This window comes from Anastrepha ludens, chromosome 4 (assembly GCF_028408465.1).
Source record: "Anastrepha ludens isolate Willacy chromosome 4, idAnaLude1.1, whole genome shotgun sequence".
Classification (NCBI taxonomy): domain Eukaryota; kingdom Metazoa; phylum Arthropoda; class Insecta; order Diptera; family Tephritidae; genus Anastrepha; species Anastrepha ludens.
In genome coordinates, this window is record NC_071500.1 from 51,181,471 (window position 1) to 51,206,499 (window position 25,029).

General features: G+C 35.7%; 4 protein-coding genes across 4 annotated transcripts; 3 read left to right on the plus strand and 1 right to left on the minus strand.

Moving 5' to 3' along the window:
* Positions 1–2,812: 2,812 nt before the first annotated feature.
* On the plus strand, positions 2,813–6,816 carry LOC128862272 (endocuticle structural protein SgAbd-6-like). Its single transcript, XM_054100816.1, has 3 exons — positions 2,813–2,985; positions 3,078–3,193; positions 6,466–6,816. Exons 1-3 carry the CDS (start codon positions 2,977–2,979, stop codon positions 6,650–6,652), a joined length of 312 nt encoding a protein of 103 aa, XP_053956791.1. The 5' UTR covers positions 2,813–2,976; the 3' UTR covers positions 6,653–6,816.
* LOC128862271 (larval cuticle protein 65Ag1-like) lies at positions 6,557–7,698 on the minus strand. The gene has a single exon (XM_054100815.1). The coding sequence runs from the start codon at positions 7,410–7,412 to the stop codon at positions 7,092–7,094; it is 321 nt and encodes a 106-aa protein (XP_053956790.1). The 5' UTR covers positions 7,413–7,698; the 3' UTR covers positions 6,557–7,091.
* An 8,366-nt stretch (positions 7,699–16,064) lies between these two features.
* Positions 16,065–16,681, plus strand: LOC128861423 (larval cuticle protein 65Ag1-like). Its single transcript, XM_054099560.1, has 2 exons — positions 16,065–16,253; positions 16,376–16,681. Exons 1-2 carry the CDS (start codon positions 16,135–16,137, stop codon positions 16,572–16,574), a joined length of 318 nt encoding a protein of 105 aa, XP_053955535.1. The 5' UTR covers positions 16,065–16,134; the 3' UTR covers positions 16,575–16,681.
* Positions 16,682–21,569: 4,888 nt separating this feature from the next.
* Positions 21,570–22,078, plus strand: LOC128861425 (larval cuticle protein 65Ag1-like). Its single transcript, XM_054099561.1, has 2 exons — positions 21,570–21,728; positions 21,852–22,078. The coding sequence occupies exons 1-2, from the start codon at positions 21,610–21,612 to the stop codon at positions 22,048–22,050; spliced, it is 318 nt and encodes a 105-aa protein (XP_053955536.1). The 5' UTR covers positions 21,570–21,609; the 3' UTR covers positions 22,051–22,078.
* Positions 22,079–25,029: the final 2,951 nt, after the last annotated feature.

The window sequence follows — 25,029 nt, forward strand, 5'->3', positions numbered from 1 at the left end:
CAATATGCAGCTTTAATAGAAATGTCAATGCGAACCACCAAATTTTTTTTATTTTATTCAACACAGAAAAACAATATCAGATAATCCTCTTCAAGATTTGTAAATGCAACTGAAGTTCAACATTGCAATAAAAAACGCGTACGAAGTTTGGGCCAAAAATACAGGTGCAACAAAACAGTAGTTAAGATTATTTTCAAATTTATGACCCCAAACTTAAATCTTACAAAATTCTATAGTTTTATAGAAGTTAGCGACGCAGTTTGAATTTTTTTGGAATTTAACTGCTAATGGTTGACCGTTAAATCGTATTCGCTGGCATACTCAGTTTAAAGTTTTTTAACACCAAGTTCGGTGAACAATTTTATGTGAATTTTTGTCTTTTTATACCCAATGCCTCCATATGCGTATTGGGCCTTTTGCAAGGTGGCTTAGTAAACATGTATATTATAGTATAAGTATAAAAAAATATGCACTCAAATGTTAGTTTTTCGAAAAATGTGCTGAAAGTCCTGTAAGGGGTCGTACCTAAAATCTTTAATTACGCCTCCAAAGCTCTTTATGGAATCTCTTGGTCCAAGTGCTATGTTGTGGTAAATTGGTAGAGGGGAAGCTACTTAGCTACTTACTATGCATTAGAATAAGGGAAGGATAATTATAAACCTATCGGTAGTATGTATTTTTTCAGACAGTCAACCAAATTTACAGTCATCTTTAACCAATTCACAAATTGTCAGACAATGCAAAGAAGAACTTAATGCCTTAGCGCGCGCGATACACATCACACTCCTCTGGATACTTGGCCATAGGAACATAGAGGGAAATAAGAAAGCTGATGAACTGGTAATACAGGGGAATCCTATAACAAATCCGAAGCAGTAGAAATAGGATGCCCCCAAGAAATGTGCAAAAAGCAGATCTTCTCGCTATTCCAGGAGCAGGCCGTTGACAGATGCAAAATAACTAAACGAACGTGGTCCAATTTCAACAAATCTAGAACTGGCAAGTTGTTAAGAAAGCTACGAGCAAACATATTACATAAAAGAAAATATACGACATAGGCAGATTTGTAGTCCATTCAAGATGATAGGACTAATAAGAAGCAGTGGTTCTACAAGTGGTGTATCAAAATTGCATCTTTGTGCTAATTGGGTATGGGCTGTTCCAGTCAGACAACATCTCCACCACCACCAGCATTAGCTATATAAACAAAGTGTAGTGTAAGCCATTTTTTTCATCATTGTTAAAACACGGCGGTTAGAGACCCTAGAGACGCGTTTTATACTTGCTTACAGTAGACATTGACACTCAAGACGCGGATAGTCTCGTTCAGAAAAAAGTTCCTCAAAAAATTTAGAATAGTAGGATTGTCTTTTATATTTTGTGCTTTCGTGATGATGAGCTATAAATCGATATTTTTCTTTTCATTTCATCATTTTTCATTTATTATTTTCACTTTTCGAGATGGGAAACTCGCAAAAAATTTCGTGCGATAATTTATTACGATTTCTGTCGTGGATTATCGAGACAGGAGTGCATTGGTCAATCTACTTCGACTTGTGGCATTCAAGCACCACACTTAGCCACTTAGCTGGTTGAAAGAGTTCACACGTGATTGTCGCCCCTTGCAGGATGGACGAATTAATTAATTTGAGAACATGTCAGTTTTTCGAACATTTGCTATAAAAGCACTTCTACTTGTAGCACTTATACGAGTAACTAAGAGCTTTGTGAAGAGATGGGGTCATAAATTGTAATGTGCGTGGGTTGTTTTGCCATATTAGTGATGGTGTAAGTGATGATGGGGTCTATGCGTTGGGTTTAAACAATTCATTGCATATTCGTTATATGTCTTTTTATGTAATTTACATATTATAAATTTGTTAATTTACTTAAAACTCTTTTTGTAAGCTATTTGAAATTAGAAATTATTCGGCAATAACATTCTGAAGGCCACTAGCCGAGTGCCTAACATGGCGTCAGCGCGTTTTTTATTAGTTATACAAACTGTTGTTGGTTTCTTGTAAATTATCGCCATTGCTACGCGCTACTCGCGAATGTTGTTTTTGCTTGCTTCTTTTAAGCTCCCTGAAACATACTCGTATGCATGTATTAGAATTGCAGAAAACTTGTATTTGGTTGCTGAAACGTGTTTCACGATGGTAACGCCAAAGGCTTCATCGTCTGTGGCTTATTGCTGAAGCTACGTGCTTGACATCTCCGGCCATTGCAAAAAAATATGACAATATGGCGATAGTAAAAATTTCTACATTATTTGCGTAAATCAGCGCAAGCTAAAGATTGGTAACTATTTACAAATAAATATTCTTGTGCAATAGCGCTCCACCCGCGAGCCTGCTTGGATTATTTGCAATAAAGCGTGCAAACAAGTTAAACTGCTGTCGCCGTCGCTGTTGCTGTGGCGGTCGCCGTTTTGCAAATTAGATGGTGCAGCAACGTTAAGTGTCCGCCATGGCGTATGAATGTGCGCGGTTGTATGCGTCTTAGCTTTAATGCATGACGCTGTCATTGATCACTGTTCGGTAAACTATTTGCGATTACCAATTTGCAATAGTACATCAAATTCTGGTCACTGCATTTTGTATGCATTTGTTGACGTGTTTGGATGGTAACTATTTCTGTTGCTAAGGCGATGATGGCTAGCGATGGCGCTTCTTCTTTTACATTGCCATAAACATACATACGTATGCTCCTATGATATTTGCAGATTCTAAACCGTTGCAGTAGCGCATGCGTTGACGCGTGCCATGCTGCATTGATCGCTCAAAACTATAAAATGCATTTGCACTGCACTGCAAAAATTATTCTTGCCTACCTTTGAGCGAGCAAGACGTGCAATTACCGCATTTAAACGGTAGCGCTAAAAAATATTGAATAAAAGACGGACGCCATAACACACGGATAACTAAAAAGTGAAATTACTTACGTAATATTATTTATAACTTGCATTTTGCCAATATGAAATTGGTAAGTGAATGTGAATGTGAGACTTATATACAATTTTGACGTATACATTTACAAGGATAACGTAATATTAATGGACTTTTTCTTCTCTACAGATGCTAGTCTTGAGTTTTTTGTGCCTACTTGCCGGCAGTTTGGCTGCACCACAAGCTCCTGTCGAGATTTTAGAGCAAGAGGTAGATAATATTGGCATTAACGGTTATAAATTCAGGTAAGTTAAACGAGACTTTTGTTTTTCATATTATGTCTGTTGTTTTTGGCAATGAGATATATCATTTAATCAAATGAGAATTTGAAATGATGAATGCAAAAATAGTATCCTTCTGTTCACTCGGGTGAGGCGACAGACCATGAAGAAAAAACTCATTTAGAAAGGCACTATCTTGTTTTACTTTAAAGTTCGTGTCTTAGCTTATGAGCTAAGACAGATATAAAAAAAATATTCAAAAAATCATTAAACTTTTTCCCACCTTCATTGCTAAGAAATTTGCTGACTACTAGCGAGAAATTACTTAAGTGCTCTAGAGAAAATCGGTTTTAAATACCTACTGACTCAACATTTGAAAAACGAGATGGTCAAATGCTTTTACGTTGAATTGATAATCTAAAATTTTGTTTGATTTGCACCAGCATTGGCAAGCAAATATGAAATATTTTTTTTTTTTATTTGCTTGACAATAAAATACGAAATATAAGTAGGATCTTTTGTTCACTGGTTCTTGTGGGCAAAGGCACTTTGCCCTGGATTCGCAAGGCGAAATACCAATGAAGTTACCATTGTGTGTGTTACTAGAGATGCCATAATACGGGGCACTAATGGAATCACGTAGGTGTCTGTGCACATTATTAGCCCAAGAATAGTGATTTTTTCTGGATCATCTCTAAGGATTCCATATAACAATCTCTGTATTGAAGCAAAGCAACTCATATTAACTACCCTTAAAAACCAACTCTCTTACTTTGGAGGTCTCAGAATGGTATCAAAACGGTGCTTTAGTGCTACTTGGGGAGTGCCACTTTGGTGCACCTACCTACTCTTAGAAAAGTTAACACGAAATATTATTTGTATTATGAAAGGAAAGCAGTTCTGAAAGCAAGCACTGCAGCTTCATAGTAATTTGAGTTCCAGCTTATAAGTTAAGCATTTCATATGTAATGTGACACTCTGGATACTACTATACAAAAGTGCAACCTTGGGGCTAGGTAGATGCCACTACATTTCACCCACACCTTTTCATGATTTTGTGACGTAAAAGTTTTTCCAAGCTATTCTCAGCAAATGCGAAATATGAAAAGCTCTGTGATGTACTTTTTTGATTCTTTTTTAATAATCATTTTTTACTTTGTCACTGGAGTTAGGAAAATTTTTCGAAAAATTTCCAAAATAGTATTCTAATCGTAAGATTCTCACGAAAGATGTTAGGATGCTGTTACTCTGATTTGGCCGCCTACTTTTTATACGTACACACGCGGTCACATATTTTTTTTCAATGAGGAAAATATTACATTTAGTTTTTTTGATACAGTAAAATAATAAAAAATAGTTATAAAGAGCACAAAAGAAAAATTAAATTTCTTACAAAAGTTTTAAAAAATAAAACTGGATCAAAACATGAAATTAATGCACAAAGGTTTAAGTTTACCGATCCAATTATAATTGGCTCCTTGCTTATGGTAAGAAACCCGCTCTTATATTCTCTATCATTTTGCGCGATTCTTTTTGGCTTGCTACCACATCCTTGATACCACATTTCTTCAAAAGTCTACAACTGACACCTATTGGTTGTTTTTCAAGAACTTAAGAACTTCTAATAGAACATGTTATGCAATTTGAAACTGGGTACTGTAATATTAGCAGAAAGTAAGAAGCTCTCACAACAAGTTTTTGGGTGACAGAAAAAAAACTTGAGAACTTAAAATGATAATGAATTTTTTTATAATAATCTGGTAGGCAACATCTGGTAGGTAACATCCGCCGCGGCTGCGAGTTGCATGGACCATTCGATCAGTTCAATTTTTGTCTACTTTTTTAATAAATCTGTCCATGGCTTCAATGGTGGCTCGAATATTGAAATAAATAAATTGGTAAACGCGCTGTATGGCAAGTGGCGCCGTCTTCTTGGTCCCAAATAGCGTCGATGATTTGCTGATTAATTTTCAGAAATAAAAATTTAGTCAGTATGGCTCGATAGTGCTTGCCAATCACGGTGACCGCAGTTTTTTTCTCATCACGAAAGAAATAAGGATCGGTGACGCCGCCAGTACTCTATGAACTTCGCGACTTGCCAAACCTTACTGAATAGAAATGTCAATACAGTTTGCCATTCTCATCTGTCAAACCAAAGTTATCTCATGCAGCTAAAAAGGCATCCGATGAACGATATCCACTGTTGCTTTTGCTTAATTTTTTTTCAAAAAAGCTTGAAATTGGAGTCAATTAGGGAACGTGACATAGTCCCAAACCAATATTTCATCTACTTTGAGTTATGTCAAAACTCTTACGCTCCTGAAATTCCCATGCTATTCCCTCATATGGTATATATAATTGGCGCTTACGACCTTTATTTGGTGGTTGGCTGAGCCTATTTGTGGTTTGCATCTTAACATTATTCTACAATTGTAGGGCCCTACAGTTGTACGCCACCTCCGAACAGAAGATTGTTTTCCTTGAGGGACTTTTTTATGTCAGAAATGAACTCGGAGATTTGCCATTGCCTGCCGAAGAGCAACTGCTGTTAGAAAATATTTTTCTTTAATTTTGTGTATCTTGCCTGGGATTTTGAACCTCAGTGACAATTATAATTCCTAATTCAATTTTAGTGAGTAAAAAGCAATTTTTTCAAAAATGCGAAAAATCTGCTGAAAAACTGAAATAATTAGCAATGCACTTATTATTCTGCTTAGCTGAACAACTTTAACATGAAATTTACAGTCTTCTTTTCGTTCTAAAAGATGCTGCCATATTGAATTTGTGAAAATCAAACCAATATTGCTCTCGCGTACTCTAATAAATTTGGTAAAATTTTGCAGTGGATTGAAAGCTGCACTCTTATAATTTTTACTTCATTTTTATTTATATTTATATTTCTGTTTCATTTATATTTAAAGCTTTTTTTCGTTTTTTCGTAATACATGTTTTATGCCTCATGACAAATTATTTAAATTAAATTTTTTTTTGTTTCATGGTAGATTTTTATTTCTCATAGCTAATTATTTTGGCCATGTGTGTTGGTAGAAGGTGGCGCAAAATGACACTTGTGAACTAGACAGCTGCAGTATACAAGCAGACAAGCAATGCAGCTTCTAAAAGTCAAAATAGAGACTTTTATCACTCAAAATAATGTTTTTTTAGTTATTAAAAAGCTATTGAAAAACAAACCGATGATTATTTTTGCGCCAATTTTGTACACGTGTGTTATAAATGCACATTGTTGTTTGTTTTGTAAAATTGTTTTGCTTTACATTTTTGGTTTTTTTTTTCAGCTATAAACTTAGTGACGGCACAACACGTACCGAGGAGGCTGTTCTCAATAATGCAGGCACCGAAAATGAATCACTATCTGTGCGCGGTAGCGTTTCTTGGGTAGCGCCCGATGGACAAACTTACACTATTAATTTTGTGGCCGATGAGAACGGCTTCCAGCCAGAAGGTGCACACATACCAAAATAAGGAAATGTTTAGAGCCACTAATTGAAGCGAAAGGATAAAAACCAATTTAGTAAAAAAATTGCTTAGGTACATCGAAGACAATAGGAAAACAAAAAAACAAAAACAGGAAGTTGTAGAAGACGATATGTGTGTGTGAAAAACTATTAAATAAATAAATACAAAAATTGTTACGGTCTCAGTCAGTGTCAAAAGTGTGTGTTTCATTGCAAGGCTTCTATTATTCAAAAATCGTATATGCACCTAAATATTCTATATTCTGTATTTTTTATAACTTTTTATTAATTTTTATTAAATGCTCAGCCAACAATAGTAATAAACAAACATAAACACATTTTTATGTGCCAACAACGATCCAAACACTATACTCAACTTGGGAGAAAATCACTTTTTGGTTTCTCTTGGACTCTCTTCAATTTATCCAGCAGCTATGTATGCTTACTTAAGCTTGTGGCAAATGTTCACCCACAGGCTGGAATCCATTCTCGTCGGCCGTATAGCTCACTTCGTAGGTGACACCATCATCGCCAACGTATTTGTATGAGCCTTTCACAACGATTGCCTCATCGTCGGTACCGACATTCTTCAGCTGGCCCTCTTCATCATGTTGAGTACCATCGCTCGTCTCGAAACCATATTTGTAGTTTTCTGGCGTGATATCTGCATCCTGGCGCACAATTTCGACGTGATGTTCTACTGGTGCTTGTACTGCCAAGGTTTGCGAAAAAAGCGCAAAAAATGCAAAGGTAATGACGAATTTCATTTTAGTCGTTTCAAAAAGGAATACTATTCTGATTGATTCCACTGCTTACTTCCGAATGTTGCACGATTTCGAGACTGTCAAAAAATTGCCAATGAAGCTTATTTATATGGCTGTTTCCCTAAGAACTTCACCATGAATTAGAGCAAAGGTGTTAATTTTTGAAAAACAGCCAAAAAGAGTTTTAAAATTATTTAATATTTTATGTCGATGCCGCGGACTTCATGAAAAGGTGAAAATTAACTAGGAAACTATTAATTCAAAGAATTTTAATATGTTTGTGCTTACTAACCCCTACATAGCTGTACATACATGTAAAGGGTGATCAATTTAGAGGTATTGGATTTTAAATTGATATAAAATAATATAAATTCAAATTGAGTGAGCAAATTTTTTTAATTTTTGTGTAGAACAATTCATGAGGTATTTTCAAGATAATCCCTTTCAAATGTTGGATGCAACTACGCCGTAATTCGGCTAACCGTAAACACCAATTTTGAATAACTCGGTGGAGGACTTCGGTCGGTATCTCGTGAATAACTTTACTAATGTACATTTCCAATGCCTCAATCGAAGCATTTAGCCTTTGCCATAAATGTCAAAAGATATGATATCACACGATCTTGGTGTTTAATCCACTAGTCCGAGACGAAAGATAAATTGCTCCATTATTTCACAGGTTGTATGGCAAATACTCGTAGTGCCGTCTTGTTAGAACTAAATGTTGAGGAGAGGCTTCAATTTCCAGCATCAAAGAGTTGTTTTTCAGAGCGTGATAGCGTTTGCTATTTACTGTTACATTGGCGCCAGCCTCGTCTTTGAAGAAATATGGGCCGATGATTTATCCCGCCCATAGGCCTTCCCAAATGGTTGTTTTCAATAGATGTCATGGCTGTTCTTGAATTGCTTCGGGTTGCTCTTCAGCCCAATTACGGCAATCGACGGCGCCATTAAGTCAAAAACGTAGAACAGTTATGTACACCAGAAATTGACCTGAGTGCGCGATGAACACTTTTCACAAACGATTTTTGTTGAGTCTTTCCATGATGAAATGGCGATAAATACTGAAAAAATTATATATTTAGTTTGACAGTAGTCACGCGGGATCTGCCAAAAAAATCCTATTGGAAAAAGTACCTCCAATCTGATCACCCTTTATTTATATGTATATATCTATAAGTTATTCTTTGTTCCAACATTTAAAAATAAACACGGGTACGCAAACTAACGGTTTTGGAGATATGGAAAGCTACTGATGTCTCAAACATTTATTTCCAATCAATCTGTGCGTATTCTATTGAGAAATTGTTGTTAAGTATATTGTAAGTGTTCAATAACTAAGTATATTATTTTATATACAAATGACGCCGCGGGTGTCATTTATAGTATTCGGAGAAAGACTCTCAACATAGTCAGCACAAAAAAAAAAGTTTAAAATCAATTTAATTTTTGAGCCACTTCAAACTGGCACTTTGTTATACCGAAATGACTGTACCTAATTTAAATTAACTTAATTTAACATATATAAACCTATAAGTAACTGATTGATCAAGTGTCAGGTCATATTGATTTCAGAACTCATAGTCGTTCCACCGACAGTCGGTTGTACGTTACCGGAACGACCCGGATTTAATATGTATCCGGCCAAGGGCTGCCCGTACATGTATGGGGAATATTTTTGCTGCTACAACAACAACCATGGATACCTAGTACTGTCCTGAAGCTAAGCTTCATATCTTAGTCCCGATGCACCGTTTCGTCAGTTTGAGTAAATTTACAGCTAAGTTACTAAGCACTGAAACAGAAGCTCATCCAGAGTATCCTCATTTATTTTCGGTATATGCTAGCTAACAGGTATATTATCCTTCGCCAACGTTAGAAAATAGTTATAGGTTGATGATGTGTTGAGTGAATACATGCAACTTTAATTAGTATTAAAAATGCGATATTTTAATACTTGAATTCTGAATGTTATCTAAATACGATACCGCAGCAGAAGTTGTATGACAGCGACCCGAGTGGCAAGCCTCCACTTTTCATTAAATCCAACTCTTGAGGTTTATAAACCTAACTAAATTCAATGAATTAATGTTGTTCGGCGGGAAGTAACATTTGATGCAAACTCCTGTCGATGTCACCAAGTTGTGGTTTCTTTCATTTGCAATTACTCAAGCTTAACTAGCCTTGCGAAATCTGATGAAATTTAGAGACAGAAGAATCTCTTTCGTTGTGAGATATCCACAGTCAAGCCGTTCAATAAATATTACGATACCTCGAAACTCAAATCCAGTTGACACTGTGAATGACCGCGTTGACACCAAGTTAAAACCGTGGCGTCTTTCTTCAATGCTTTGCCAAAACTCTATGTTGCAGAGCCAAAACTCTATGTTGCTACCTGGTTGTCCGAAAAAATTTTAATATTTACTTGGGGCTTGGACAGCTCAGCGAAAGACCTTAATCAGTTCGATATGCAATTAATAAAGAAGAAGAGCGTAATTCTTATTCTGATCTCCCTTTGCAAGCTAGAAAATCATTGATTCCTTTCATATAGGCACAATTAATTGCCTCCATTGAAAAATCAAATTCCACAACTTCTACTTCTAATTCGATTACAAGATATTCGAAGTTAAAATTTATTTTAAAAACCATAATTTCTAATCCATATTTTCGATACGAAGCTAAAAGATGATGAAACAACACCACACGGCAAAATACTCAAGTCCACATTTGCATATTAAATAGATGATAATGGTGATGATGATGCAATAAAAAACTGATGAAATTCAATAAATTGTTTATGTGCGTGATGTAGGCAAGCTTTATGAAATAATTTGTGTAGAATTCCACCCATAAGGTAGAGGAAACCTCTTATTTCCTCAGAAGTCTCAGAATCTTAGTTCTATTTTAAAATGTAATAAAAATATCAAATAGCAAATCAAAGTTTTATGAGCCGACTGTTTACAAATGGTTTTTTCTATTTATTTTTTCACTTTATATACATAAATTTTGCTCCAAAATTGTGACGTAAGTTCTCGCATAATTTTTATAGTTCGATGACCGGCGTTGAACATACATTCATAGTCACACAAGTATACAAAATTTAATGCTACTAGTTTTCTGAGACGATATTGAAAGATTCAAATATCATTTCCAGCATATTTTATTACATCTCGCTTTGGCAAAACGTGTGCTTTGTTGATATAAATTTTATTCTAATTTCGGATTAAAAAGCAATAATATGCAAATTATATTGGCTATGTAGCATACACGTTCGTTATCGTTTTCGTCGCTCTATTCGCTGTGGCTTATGCTGCCTCTGCTACCCATGAAGTGGAGATTCTGGAATTGACATCTGATGCTGAGCCAGAGTGAAGCAGGTACTCGTAAGTTATCAACAAAATACCCAAGTTCTAGCTTTCAATGATCCTAATCCTTTGGTCCACCTAATAAGGATTTTACACTTTCAAAATTCGTCACGGACATGACAAAATATTTGCTTTTCCTTATTCCCCCTGAAGGCCAGCGATGGTACAGCATAACAAAAAGATGATCGAATGGTCAACGCTGCTGTCGAAGATGAACACATTGTTGCACATTGACACCTTCTCCTTTGAACTTAGACTTTGAAATACATTGCTGATGAGAATATTTTTTTGAGTACTCATTGACATTTCATCATTGGAAGAGCTACGCCTCAATAATATTTAAAAATCGTTTGTGAAAAATGTTCATCGTGCACTCAGGCCAACTTATCATGTGCAGCGATAAGGCCCATTTTCGACTTAATGGCAATGAGCAAAGTTGCCGTATTTGTGCTGAAGAGCAACCCGAAACTATTCAAGAACAGCCACTTCGTCCATTGAAATCAACCATTTGGTGCGCGCGTGGCACCTATGAGCTGGAGGAATTATCGGGTCATATTTTTCCAAAGACGGGGTTAACGGCAATGTGGCATTGAAATGCAAACGCTATCGCATAATTGCAAACGACTTTTTATTGCCGGAATTTAAAGCCCGTGAGCTCGACAATATTTGGTTCAACAAGACGACGCTACTTGCCATACAACCCGTGAAACAAGGGATTTACTGCATCGTCATTTCGGTGAGAAATTTATCTTTTGTCTCGGACCAGTGGATTGACCACCAAGATCGTGTGATATCACACCTTTAGGCTTTTACTTGTGGGACTAAGGAAAGTCTAAGGCGGCCGCCGTGGCCGAATAGGTTGGTGCGTGACTACCATTCGGAATTCAGAGAGCGAACGTCGGTTCGAATCTCGGTGAAAGATCAAAAATTAAGAAAAAGTTTTTTCTAATAGCGGTCGCCCCTCGGTAGGCAATGGCAAACCTCCGAGTGTATTTCTGCCAAGAAAAAGCTCCTCATAAAAAATATCTAAATGAAAAATATATATTGTAAAAGAAACGTCTAAATGTTTTATGGAGATACCGACCGAACTCCTCCAGTCTGTCATTCAAAATGTAGAGCTTACGGATGACTAAATTACGGCGCAGTTGCGACCAACATTTGAAAGGGATATCTTTAAGAAATAAATGTTTGGTTCGACACAAAAATAATAAAGATTGACCAATCGATTTGAATTTTCGTTGTTTTATTTCAATTTAAAATCAGATACCTCTAAATAGACCACCCTTTGTTTATGAGGTTTTGCATTGTTTCGGCAGCGAGCCGCTTTGACGTTGTAGCAAGCTTTCCAAGCTTAACCTAACTGCATGTTCAAAATTATCAGGTACCATATGTCCATTTTTGTCTTTTATGTTGGATGCCAGTAGATGATAAGGTAATAAGTATGGATGTCTGAACACAAATTGACTTCGGTCACGAAAAGCGTAAATTATTGAAGTCATTGGAATCATTCTGCAACTACGTCTACGCCTTTGTATGCAACAAACATTTCGATTTGTTTATTTAATATATTTTAAGTCTATTCTTAAACCAATGGGGTATTACATACTTACAGGCCAAGATTACGATTCATATATTTTATAAAATTAATAATAAAAAAAAGTAATTTGAAATGGCATTCCAAATGAGTGTACATAGCTCCAGTTTGAGAAAGCTTTCATGAACCGAAATATGTAAAAATTATATAATATTATACATATATTTTCATTAATAGCTTATTGAATTGTAAAAGCGATCTAGCAAAATTTGTTTGATGTAAATTCATAAAAAACAAATAATTATGTCGCAAGTATTTAAGAGGAACATTAAAAGCTACACTCGTATGTTCTAACAACCCACTACTGATATTCGCCTTAACAATTAAAGAACTCACCTCCATTCATCTGCATTCAATGGAATGCAAGCCAATCGCCTTCTGCAAGTCTGTCTCGATAGGAAACGTGGAAAAGGCATCGACATCTCAATTATATAATAATTAGCCATAAATAAAATCTCTAATTGGAAAGCAAGTCTGTGCATATGAACTTCCACCGAGAACAGAATCAAATATGTTTTAATATACGAGTATATAAATGGTACACAAGTTCCCTACTCAAATACTGCAAAATACTTGAAGATGACTCTCGACGCCAAGCTAGGATGGAACGCCTATGTAAAGGAAAAGAAAGAAGAAAGGAATCAGCAATATCCATCAAGAATAAAATAATTATACTATATATAAACAAATTTGAAAGCCCATTTCGTCCTACGGCGCACACTTATGGGGCTGCTCTAGCCAAAGTAACATTCAATTTATTTAAAGGTTCCAGAATAAAATTATTAAATGTGCAGTCGGTGCTCTGTGGTTTATAAACTCGGTAGCGGACACAATAATAAACGCAGCAAAAGCCCACAATACAAGATTAAAAAACCACGTAATTACGGAGGCATCTATTCTTGTTTTGGGGTCCCGGTGGTCTAGAGATTGAAAAATTTATGGTATTTTCAGGATTTTTTTTTACAATTAAAAAGTGTTGAAAACTATATTTAAATTTTTTTGGCTTTTTATTTAACTTCTTTTACACACAAAAATGAAAATTTTTTTTTTTAATTATAAATAATTTTAAGAAAGGCACTGAAGTTGATCCATCACAAAAATTGGATCTGGACGGTGTTGTCCATTTTGGCTTTTCAATCTATCTTAATTACAAAAACTAAAAAAATTATTAACCAGTATGACTGTAGCTATGCCCAGCACTAGAATAAAAAAACAAAAAAAAAAAAATTTATTCAGACACCAGGCCGGAAAAAGTAGTTTTGCGATAATTGATTTTAAAGTAAACTAAATAGAATCACACGTTCAGTGTTGTATGTAGGCGCAATGTGAAATGCAAACAAAATAAACTTATATATAAATTATTATTCGATGTGTTTTTTTAGGTGCATATGTATCTGCGCTTAATTTCGTCTTATATTTATTAGTTTGGGGAAAAAGATATGACGATGATCATTTTTATGATAAAAAAATGATAAGATTTTCCATTATCGACATTTTCTCTAACATCAAAAATGCCGGAACGGAATCGACGAAACCAAAATTGCACTTAACATAATTAGCTGTAAAGTATCGGCACCATAAACGCCATTAACAGTTTCAGCGGGTCGGCTTGCATTTCCGTCTTTATCAAGGAAACACTTTAAAATGTAACGAAGTTTCTCTTTGTTGATTTCCATTGTTAACACCCTGTAATTCACAACTGAATGGAACAAATAGAAAGCAGTAAAAGCATTTTTTAGTGTGAAATATCACTTTGACAACGAGGATAAACTTTTTCCCCAACATTGTTGTACATTTATCTGAAGAACGGAAACAAACTTCGATGTTTTCGATGTTTAAATTCTTTTAAATCTGGCTTTAATAACATCCACTACAATGTGTATCACTAAGTTCGGTGTAATGTTGCTTCAGCTCTTTTTGAGAGGTATGATTATATGTATGGAAGGTGCATCTGGGCGGCCGCCATAGCCGAATAGGTTAGTGGGTGGTCGGTGAAACACCAAAATGAAGAAAGAGTTTTTTCTAATAGTGGTCGCCCCTCGACAGGCAATGGCAAGCTTACGAGTGTATTTCTGCGATAAAAAGCTCATCATAAAAAAAAAAAATATCTGTCGTTCGGAGTCGACGCCACAAATAGGACGAAGAGCTCGGCCAAACACCCAGAAAGGGCGCGTACACCCTTTATGTATATATATAGATAAGATGCATTTGGTTAACCTTTGTTTTAATACGACAAACTTGGTTATGTTTTGGGTTTTCCAAAGCAACCATATATTTTTCCAAATACTTTTGAGAATGCAGTGTCTTAGTATCTGAAAAGTATAAAAAAGTTATAGGTTGAGCAAAAAAAAATATTGGTGCAGTTTCATAGGCGCGGCAGATTATTTTTAAATTTCCAACTTACAGATATACCCTTATAGCTGTATACCCTTATATTTACTTCTACAAGACACTGTAGATGTGGTTTTCAAATTTGAGTTTGAATTTTAAAAGATAAGTAGCTATAGAAATAAGTGGTTACATCAAATATTGGATTTTTAAACTTCCAGGCAAATTTTCTTAGTATACAATTGGTTACAGTAGCCCAGTATAGTCCAATTTTATAGACGCATACAATTTTCTCAACTTTTATGTTATCGACATGACTCTTTACGAGTACCCAAGTTAACGTTTCTGAATTTTACTAATTTTCAAATGAAGGCCATTATTTCAAAAGCGTTACTGGTACGACAGACGTATACAATCAAATAAAAAATTAAACCAGGGAAGGGAGAAGAGAATATTTCACTATTAATTGAAGAAGAGGGAACTGGCGGTAGGGCGAACGGCGATGTGGATGAAGATGGTGAACGAAGTAGTCCTGCAGATGCAGAAGGAACACCAAAACGCTGCACTTCAAATAAACTTCAGCTTTTTTGAACATGCGCGACATCTTAGATGTAGCAACAGATCATCTTTGTTCCATCAGCAACCCAATTATGAATAAAAGGGCTTTCTCGCGGAGCTAGGTAAGTCTTAGCAATTTAGTTTTGATTAACTTTCAATTAGTTTTTGATCACTATATCTGATTTTTTAGGCCGATGCTGTGCAATGCCTTCAGAAACACCGATTACTAAAAGTACAGAAATTTTAGTACAAGGTATCGAATCGAAGCAATGCTTCAACTCGAGGTTGAATTAAATCAGGGGTCATCAGGCTCTCAGGATATATTTGCAGATGTTATAAAAGAAAATTCCAAAATCACAGACCACACTAACCCGTCATATTTTATTAAGAAGTTTGGAAAATTCGTATCACACAATGGCTAAGGTTCGATTTTGCTCATATTAAGTACCAATTCGCGTGCGGATGCGCTGGCCGACAGATATGGCTAAATATATTTCCCTCATATTTATATTTTCCCAGCATTCTAAATATTTTCCTATGTTCATTAGTACATATGTGCGCCTATATTTACTTTTACAAATAACCGTTATATTTACATAATTATAATACCATAGTGGGCACTGTTTCAAAAATCGTTTAAAAAAATGAAAAGAAGTAAGCAAAACTAGTTTGCTAATTTATCGGCTCTATACGATGTGCGTACTCAAATTTAAGAATTAATAAATTCCTTTTGTTTCTTCGTTTACTTATCATCGCAAATAGCCGTAGTTAATGGCCAATTTTTCGCATAAAAGCAAGTTGTCAATTTGTCAACCACAACAGTTAGTAGTCTGATTTTGTCGTCTGCACACACAGCAAGCAATTCACAAAACATATCAAAATGAAATTCGTTATCGTTTTCGTTGCTCTCTTCGCTTTGGCTTATGCTGCCCCAGCTGCCCCTGAAGTGGAGATTCTGGAGTTGAAATCTGATGTTGAACCAGAGCAATACAGCTACTCGTAAGTTAGCAACAAAATACGAAAATTTTGGTCTTAGTCCTTTAGTCCATTTGATGAGGATTACACAATTTAGGTTCGAACTCAACTACTAATGACAAATGATTTGCTTTACACTATTTCAGCCTGAAGACCAGCGACGGTACAGCAAAGCAAGAAGATGGTCAATTGGTTAACGCTGGTGCCGAGGATGAACACATTGTTGCCCGTGGCTCTTTCTCCTTCGTTGCTGATGATGGTCAGACCTACACTGTCAACTACATCGCTGATGAGAATGGTTTCCAACCACAAGGTGCTCATTTGCCAGTCGCCCCAGTGGCTTAAGTCGGCATTTGTTATTTGAGTGTGATTTTGTGGAATAATTGTTAGGTTAAGTGTGTGGAAATATGTTAAAAAAAAAATAAAATTAAATGTAATACTTAGTAAAAGTAAGAATTTTAAAAAAAAATTTTAATTTTCGGAACCTTCGAAAGTGTTAAGTTAAAAGATTGAGTTTAAGTGCTCAAAAGAAAAATATGCAATAAGTGGGACAAATTGTAGTTTTTGAAAGCTCTATTCGTCTTTCAACCAGCAACACGCTACTGAAATCTTGTCTATGCCTATGAATGACTGGAAACTTGAAAGAATCCTACTTAATATGAAAATTATTGAGCAGGCTTCTTCTTCTATAATACTACTACTACCACTACTACTGGCTAAGATGACATACATACCATTTAATCTGCCTTTGTCTCGCTAAAACCATTCATAATACTTCACTCTATCATATGGTTTGTGTAGGGTTTCAGCAGCGGGACGTAGCAGCCGTTTAAGTGAACATAGTAAACAACAATTTAAAAAAATGTGCTTTAGTATTTTCGTTCGTAGAATTTGTTCTTCTCGGAATAATCAACCGCAGTTGCTTAGCTTAGTTTCAGTCTTGTGGAGGCACCTTGTATAAGCCAATGTCTAGTTCATAGAGTTTGACCACACTAAATGAATTGAATATTTTTTATGAATGTACATAATAACATGAAGATTGGAAGTTTATTACTTTTTCGTAGCAAGCTTGTATGCTGTAAATTGTTGTTATACCAGCAGCGATCAATAAAGCAACGAAGGCATCTAATTATTTTTGTGTAACACCTTTCCATGTCTTTGGTTTCATTACATTCGTTCTGAATTTTTGTATTTGCATTAAAAATAATAATGAATTTCGTTTCTTCGGTAATATAATTATGAAATACATTAATTGGATTCGAAGCTGATTGGCGTAAAAAGTTAGGTGCCTGACTTCTAACATAATCTAGTTTGGTGTTTGTCCATTTGGTACCGTCCATTGACGATGAACTAAGTTCCTCATATTGGATATCTTTATCAAAAATAAGTTGCAATACTTCTTTATCCAAAACAGTGTTTTTTTAAATAACTGTTCCTTTTAGATAAAGGCAATATCACGGGATCGGACGAACAGAAACGAACGATCGTTAGATATTCCATAGTGTTTTTTCGTGAACTTGTTTTTTTATGATGCTCGCGATAATTACAGAAGTTTTTGTGTCTGAATCTATAAATCAGTCGTCGCCTACACCAATTAATGGGGATGCTAGTTCTGGTTGATCCAAAAAGCGCCTGGCTGTATTGCCATTGTTAGTGTAGTTAGTCTTATTGTGTTTACTTAATGGGAATATGGACATCTGAACAAATACACGTTTTAATTTTTTTAGCCACTCTTTCATTAGCATTCATCTTTGACACAAACTAGGGCGCGTTTCGTTTGCCAGCTTTATATAGGCTGGAGTTCGCCGCTACATTAAGCTCATCACTACGGGATTTCTTAATAATGGAAGAAACTTTACGAACTTGTGTTTTGGAAATACAATGTGTGAACGTCTCGTTCTTTTGATCAGGACTAATTGCCGAATCAACTAACAAAAGAGGGCTGTCTAACCACTTCTTGTTTTTTTCCTGAAATTATTGGCCAATTCAGTGGCTATTCCTCCACTTCTCTACTAATTGCAAAGTTCGCAATCTCACACCTATATTTGGCATTGGTCCTCATTATATTTACTCTTGTCGATAATATTAACAAATATAAATGACTCCATAGCTAATAACTTTTTTGAAGGAATCTCCTCATCGTGCCATATACAAATTACTTTAAGTTTGGTAGACGACATTGTTCCTAAAAAGTTGCATATCATTAAAAGGTGCAAATGTTAGCAGCTGATTTTGCACATTTACCCTCACAACGAATTACTTTAATAACAAAAATAAAACAAATATTAGCTTAAATATGGTCGAGTTTAGTAATTTCCACTCGCGGAAAGACTGACATTAAGTAATTTTACTTAACACCTTGTACCTTTTACCTAACACTCTGACTGCAATTTTTAATTAAAAAATATACACACATATCACAAAGCCACATTTTTTAGCTATTTCATACCTTTTAACTTTTGGCTGCATTGGTTGCATATTTTTATGAAACAAATTTTATCGAATTCTAAGAGGATGTTTTTCTTTTCTATCTATTCAATATTACTACCTTCGGTACTAAAAATATTTTGATTTATTTCTACAAATAGCACATTCTCACAAAATAGATTTTTTCTTATATGAGAACGGTTTCCGATGTATTTTTGTGCGCTGATGTATGGACATTTATATATATAAAATTATTAATTACCGTTATATCGAACTGAAAGTTAGCTAACAATTAGTGAAAGCAAGTATAATTAGAACTCCAGACCTTTGAGGTGTTGTTAGAAGCATTAGAAGTAGGCAACTCCATGCGATGATTTACAGCTGTGGCATTTCTCCGCAATGCTTGCAATCTGCAAAGAACATTTGTGGGCCAGCAGTTTTAATTGTTACGGCAAAATCTGCGTATTGCCAATTTTAGGTTATACTATAAATTTCTTTTCCATTTTTACGCTTAAAATACAGCAGCATATAAAAAACCACTACAACCAAAATAAAAAAGCGTAGAGGAAAATTTTCAGATAAGTAATTCAAAGATGAAAAAATATAAGTCCGATGAGAGTGAAACCTTTTTTTCACATTATGTGCCTTTGATTGTCTAAATTGTTTGCTTTATAATTTTAAAACTAGGTCACGCTCAGGCGTTCTGGGCGTTTTGAGTTTCGCATGTGGAAGTGTTTTATGTTTAAGTGTTTAGATAAACTTATAAAAGGGATAAATACTGTGACAAATTTCGCTTTTTAAAAATGGAGTGCGGAGCAAAGGGAAATCGCATTGCAGTTAGTGCATATCATAAGTCTGGTAAAAGTGCAAGTGAGATTTACGAATTGAAGAAAAAACTTAATATTTCGAGTATGTTTGTTTACGGCACGATTAATCGCTCTCTCAAACGCCTGAAGTGACAGACAGAAAAAGACTGTTCACTGTTGGAGAAGTTTTCAATAACTAAAACGACAAAATCTATGCTAAAACTTCTAAAAACGCAAACAAATTTTGTTCCAGGGTTCAATGTGGCCACCATCCATCCTCCGTAATAGTTTGGGGGGGAGTGTATTGTAAAGTCGTTACCTCTCTTCATTTCTGCGAAAAAGTGGTTAAGACAGGCACAAAAGTGTACCAGAAGTATGTCTTAGAAGGCGTGGTGAAGCAGTTGAGCAGTACTTTATTCAATGGAGAATGTTGGATCATGCAGCATTATTCCGCTCCAGCCAAGAAGGCAAAAACCACCCAGCTGGCTAAAAAATATATTCCTGGGTTCGTAGATTCCAGAAGATTGGCAGTCTGGAAGTCCAAATCTGAATGCATTGGACTACAGTTTGTGGTCAGAATTGGATATTAGTATAACGGACTTAACTTGTAATAGAACTTATGGTAAGACTAAGTGGAGATTACAATCAGCTCGGCTGGCATAACGGCAAATACATCCAGAGGGTACGCGCAAAGTGGTCTACTATCACCATAATGCGAAGCTTAGTAATATATGAATTCTTGATGGAATTAGACAACAACGTCTTATCATTTTAAGGTTATGCTGACGACGTAATCATAATATGAAGAGGGAAATTCGAAGAGACTTTATGTAACAGACTTTAATTAAGGTTAAAACGGACTAGAAAGTGGTCTGTGCAAAAATCACCACTGTAACACTAACAAGGAAATACAAGCTCAAGCATCTTAAACCAATTTAGAATTTAGGTAAAAAATCCAAAGGGAAGTAAAATTCTTGAGAATAGTACTTGACCAAAAATTACTATGGAAGGCTCACATAGAAAAGATTGCGGAAAAAGCTCACTCGAGTATAATGACATGCAAATCGATTGCAGGGGAAAATTGGGGACGTACACAAAAAATTACTGCCATGAATCGTCAAAGCTATGATTTCCTGCAGCACTGTAGTCTGCAAGAATTATGCGACGAAGCAATTAGTAAGGTTACAAAAATGTGCATGTACATGCATAACACAGGACCTCATACTTCTTTATATTGATATCCAAGCCCAAGCGAGAAGGGCTATACTAAGAACAGTTAAAGCTTAGGTCAAAAATTTAATATGTATTATTGCTGAACTAACTCTTGAGATTGCAATGCAAGGGACATGATGCAATCCATGTTCAGTTTTGTCTAACGCTTCTGGGCAATAAAAAATATAAATCAGAAATGAAGGAAATGCAAGAGCAAGTGACAGATAAATTAGCCAGGAAAGGGGCGGCCTCCACATTTAGTGGCCTAGGAAAAGGATAAAGAAGAGCTTATTACGGGAAGGCATCAAGTTTATCCCAATCGTTTATAGGTAGCTTTAACCTTAAGCGATTTAAAAACTATATGGAATTACAGAAGATTGAATTATCATCTTACTAAACTGTGAATACTTCAATGGAACTTGTAGGTTCTGTAGGGGGGAAGACAAAATCACAGCACCAACACCTGGTTAAACATATTTTACCAGATGAGGAAAAGAACGCATCAAATAGGACAAATACTAAAATTTATTTCACTCTCTTTTATTTTTCGGATAACTATTAGAATCGGTTTTTTCTTCTTTCTTTCATTTGCATATTGGACGAAACTAAAAATTCGGTAGGCTTTGCTAATTTTGGACAAAAATATTTGCATAAAATATTTGCATAAATATTTGCAACAAAAAAGGTTTCGTTGTTGACGTAAATTTTTACCTTATTCGAGTAAAACTTGTTTCAAAGCATAAATGACCAACATCAAAAAGCCAAATCCGATTGCATGTGTCTTTAAGAATAATGAAAAACATGAGTTTTGGTTTATAGTTTGATTTGACAAAACTTTCATATAAAAGCTAGTTGCCAATATGTTAACATCAACAGTTAGTAGTCTGATCTCGTAATCTGTACAACCGGCAAACAAACCACCAAAAATAATCAAAATGAAATTCGTTATTGTTTTTGTTGCTCTCTTCGCTTTGACTTTTGCTGCCCCACCTGCCCCTGCAGTGGAGATCCTGGAATTGAAATCTGATGTTGAACCAGAGCAATACAGTTTCGCGTAAGTAAAAAACATAAGCAATCAATTAATTAAATGTGAAAAGAGACGAATGCCAGGCAGGATATGAAAAAAAGGTTTTTATTTAAATATTCATTATGTGTATATATGGGTTTCATATTACAGCCTGAAGACCAGCGATGGCACAGTAAAGTCAGAAGATGGTCATTTGGTTAACGCTGGTGCTGAGGATGAACACATTGTTGCCCGTGGCTCTTACTCCTTCGTTGCTGATGATGGTCAGACCTACACTGTCAACTACGTCGCTGATGAGAACGGTTTCCAACCACAAGGTGCTCATTTGCCAGTCGCCCCTGTGGCCTAAGTCGACGTTTGTTAATAAATCTGTTAGTTGTTTTGATATAAAATGAAATAAAAAATTCTTTTATAAAGAAAAATTGGCTTTCTATGAGAAAAAGTAATTTGAGTGTTGATACCATACTACTGTGAAAATTTTAATATAGTTACATACATACATACATACTTGGCGCTTACGCCTTATTTGGGTGTTTGGCAGAGATCCTCCTACTAGTTGTGGCGGGCGTCCTGATGTAGTTTCACAAATGGAGGGACCTAAAGTTTTAAGCCGACTTCGAACGGCAGCTTTTTCATGGCAGAATGCACTCGGAGGTTCGCCATTGGCTTTCGGGGGGCGACCGTCTTTAGAAAAAGCTTTTTCTATCATTTTGGGGTTTCATGCACGGAGATTCGACTGGTAAGCACGCACTAACCCATTCAGTTAATGCGACGGACATTTTAACATATTTAATGAAAATGAAATTGACCTACTGGCTTTGTAAGTTGAAGTCAACAGTATCAATATTCATTCAACTATATTTTTTTTAACCATGACTTAGATTTTTTATTCGAAGCATTTCATAATAAGAACAAACAACAATTAGAAGTCAAACTCTTAATATTTGATCTACTTAAATAAAACAACAACAGCATATCTAAGCGATATAAAATATAGTTGCTATTTTGAAGGCCACCATAAAGCCCCATAAAACAGAAATCTTCACTTCAGCGCAGTTGGCATACTAGCGCTCTACATGCATACTTGCAGCGCCATGAAGTCTGTTGCTGTTTTCTCAAATTCATTTAAATTATTTTTACACACGCGCTTAGTAGTGTAGGAAAGAGTATTTTAATTTTGTTCACATTACGGTTGTATGAATTGAAATAGATATAAACATATGTATGGTCAGAATGCTCACAGGAGTCGATTTATACTCCGTACATGCCCGGCTGCCCGTACGTGCAACAACTCGAGCAAAAATGTGTACTGGCCGGTAGAGTAAGTAGGAGTGATATATAAATATTTACATATCTACTTATACGAGGTGTGTTCAAAATATAAGGCGAAGGTTTCAAATTTCGCGAGCTACATACATTCGATTTTCGTGTTTTTATGTTGGTGCACTCGGCTCGAAGATATGCTTACGGCTTTAGGAATACGAGCATATTTAGTGTGTTTGTGAGAGGCATAAATAGGACAAGTGTTTTGCGTGTTCGGTGATTCGGACGCTTCCATTGGGACGGTGGGGCTTTTGTTTCGATGTCATAACCTTATACCTGTGATTCGTTACCTGTTATGACCCTTTTAAGCAAATCTGGATCATCGTTGGCGTCATTCAACAATTCCTGAGCGATGCTCATGTGACGTTGTTTTTGGCCAAAATTCAGCACACACTTCACACCCAAAACTTCCGATTTCCGAATTTGCATGACATGAGTCAAACGATATGCCGACATCCTCAGCAACTTCTCTAATTGTGATTTGACGATTTTCCCTAACAATTTTCTTCACTTTCTCAACATTTTTATCGGTTGTTGATGTGCTGGGGCATCCAGAGTCGTCCAGAGCCGTAATTCACATCTTCTCGACCTTATGTGAAAAGCTTGTACTTTTTGTAAACATTGCTTTGACTCAGAGTACTCTCACCGTATGCCATTGTCAAAATATCAAGTATTTTTGAGCACTTAAATTAATTTTTTACACAAGTTTTGTTGCAACTCTTTGATCCAGTTTTTCAACAGCAGAAAATCGCCGAACACGCAAAACACTTGGCTCATTTATGCCTCTCACAGACAAACTAAACATGCACGTATTGCTGAAACCGTGAACATATCTTCGAGACGAGTGTATCAGCATAAAAATAATAATAATCGAAAGTCGAATGTACGTAGCCCACGAAATTTGAAACCTTCTCCTTATTGTTTAAACACACCTCGTATATATAATTATCCCTTACACTCTTTATTAGTGTTTTGCCAAGCTCCTCCTCCTATTTCTGACGTGAGGAGGAGCTTTTTCATGGTAGAAATACACTCAGAGGTTTGCCATTGCCTGCCGAGGTGGCTAAATTAAAATGAATTGCTAACTATTACAAATAAGCAAGTGCGATGGTTTTTGCATTATTTCCTCTAGATTTTGAAGGCGAACATTATTTTCTTTTAGTGTTGATTCGGTCGCTGGGTTGGTTTCACATACTTTACTATTGAAATACCCCCAAGATAAAAGTTCATAGGGGTAATATTGAGTGACCTGTGTGGTCAGCATATATCACCGTAACATACTCGAATGTGCCTTTACCTACCTCAATTCCTTTGCATTGTTACATACAACCGTTATGCGAACAAAATTTTAATGCCTTTGCGCATAAGCGCGCGGGTGTTTAGAAACAAATGTAGAAGTGGCTGCGGACCTGAAAGTATTCATAGCGGTACCAGCTGTTGGTAGCAGAGGAAGATGAAGGGCTCATTTGCGTTGGACAGATCAGGTGGAGAAGAACTTGGCTTCACTCGATGTATCCATGGTATGGTACCGATACTGTAACAGCTAATTACGTACAATTTTGGTTTCGTCGATTCCGTTCAGGCATTTTTATGGTTTTTGAAAATGTCGATAATTTCGAAAATATCAATAAAATCAGAAAAAAAAAATTATCGGCATGTTAATATTCGCAGCATTGAAGGTCGACATAAAACAGTTTTGGCCATTTGCGTTAAATTTTTACACAAAAATAATGGATTTCTTTTTCCCTAATATATATATTATATACATATACACAACTTATATAATTACATAATTGGCGCTTATACCCTTTTTGAGTATTTGGCCGAGCTCCTCTTTCTATTTGTGATAGGCGTCTTGATGTTGTTCCACAAATAAAGAGATCTACAATTTTAAGCCGATTACGAGTGGCAATTGGTTTTTATGAGAACCTTTTCCATAGCAGAAATACACTAGAATACATTCCATTGAATGCCGAAGTGCGACATCTATTAGAAAAAATATTTT

Bases quoted from the DNA above. Each gene is read 5' to 3' on its own strand.
- LOC128861425 (XM_054099561.1), top strand. From the start codon at position 21,610: ATGAAATTCGTTATTGTTTTTGTTGCTCTCTTCGCTTTGACTTTTGCT. The intron at 21,729-21,851 runs GTAAGTAAAAAA...TTCATATTACAG, and splicing joins CCAGAGCAATACAGTTTCGC to CCTGAAGACCAGCGATGGCA.
- LOC128861423 (XM_054099560.1), top strand. From the start codon at position 16,135: ATGAAATTCGTTATCGTTTTCGTTGCTCTCTTCGCTTTGGCTTATGCT. The intron at 16,254-16,375 runs GTAAGTTAGCAA...ACACTATTTCAG, and splicing joins CCAGAGCAATACAGCTACTC to CCTGAAGACCAGCGACGGTA.
- LOC128862272 (XM_054100816.1), top strand. The intron at 3,194-6,465 runs GTAAGTTAAACG...TTTTTTTTTCAG, and splicing joins ATTAACGGTTATAAATTCAG to CTATAAACTTAGTGACGGCA.
- LOC128862271 (XM_054100815.1), bottom strand. From the start codon at position 7,412: ATGAAATTCGTCATTACCTTTGCATTTTTTGCGCTTTTTTCGCAAACC.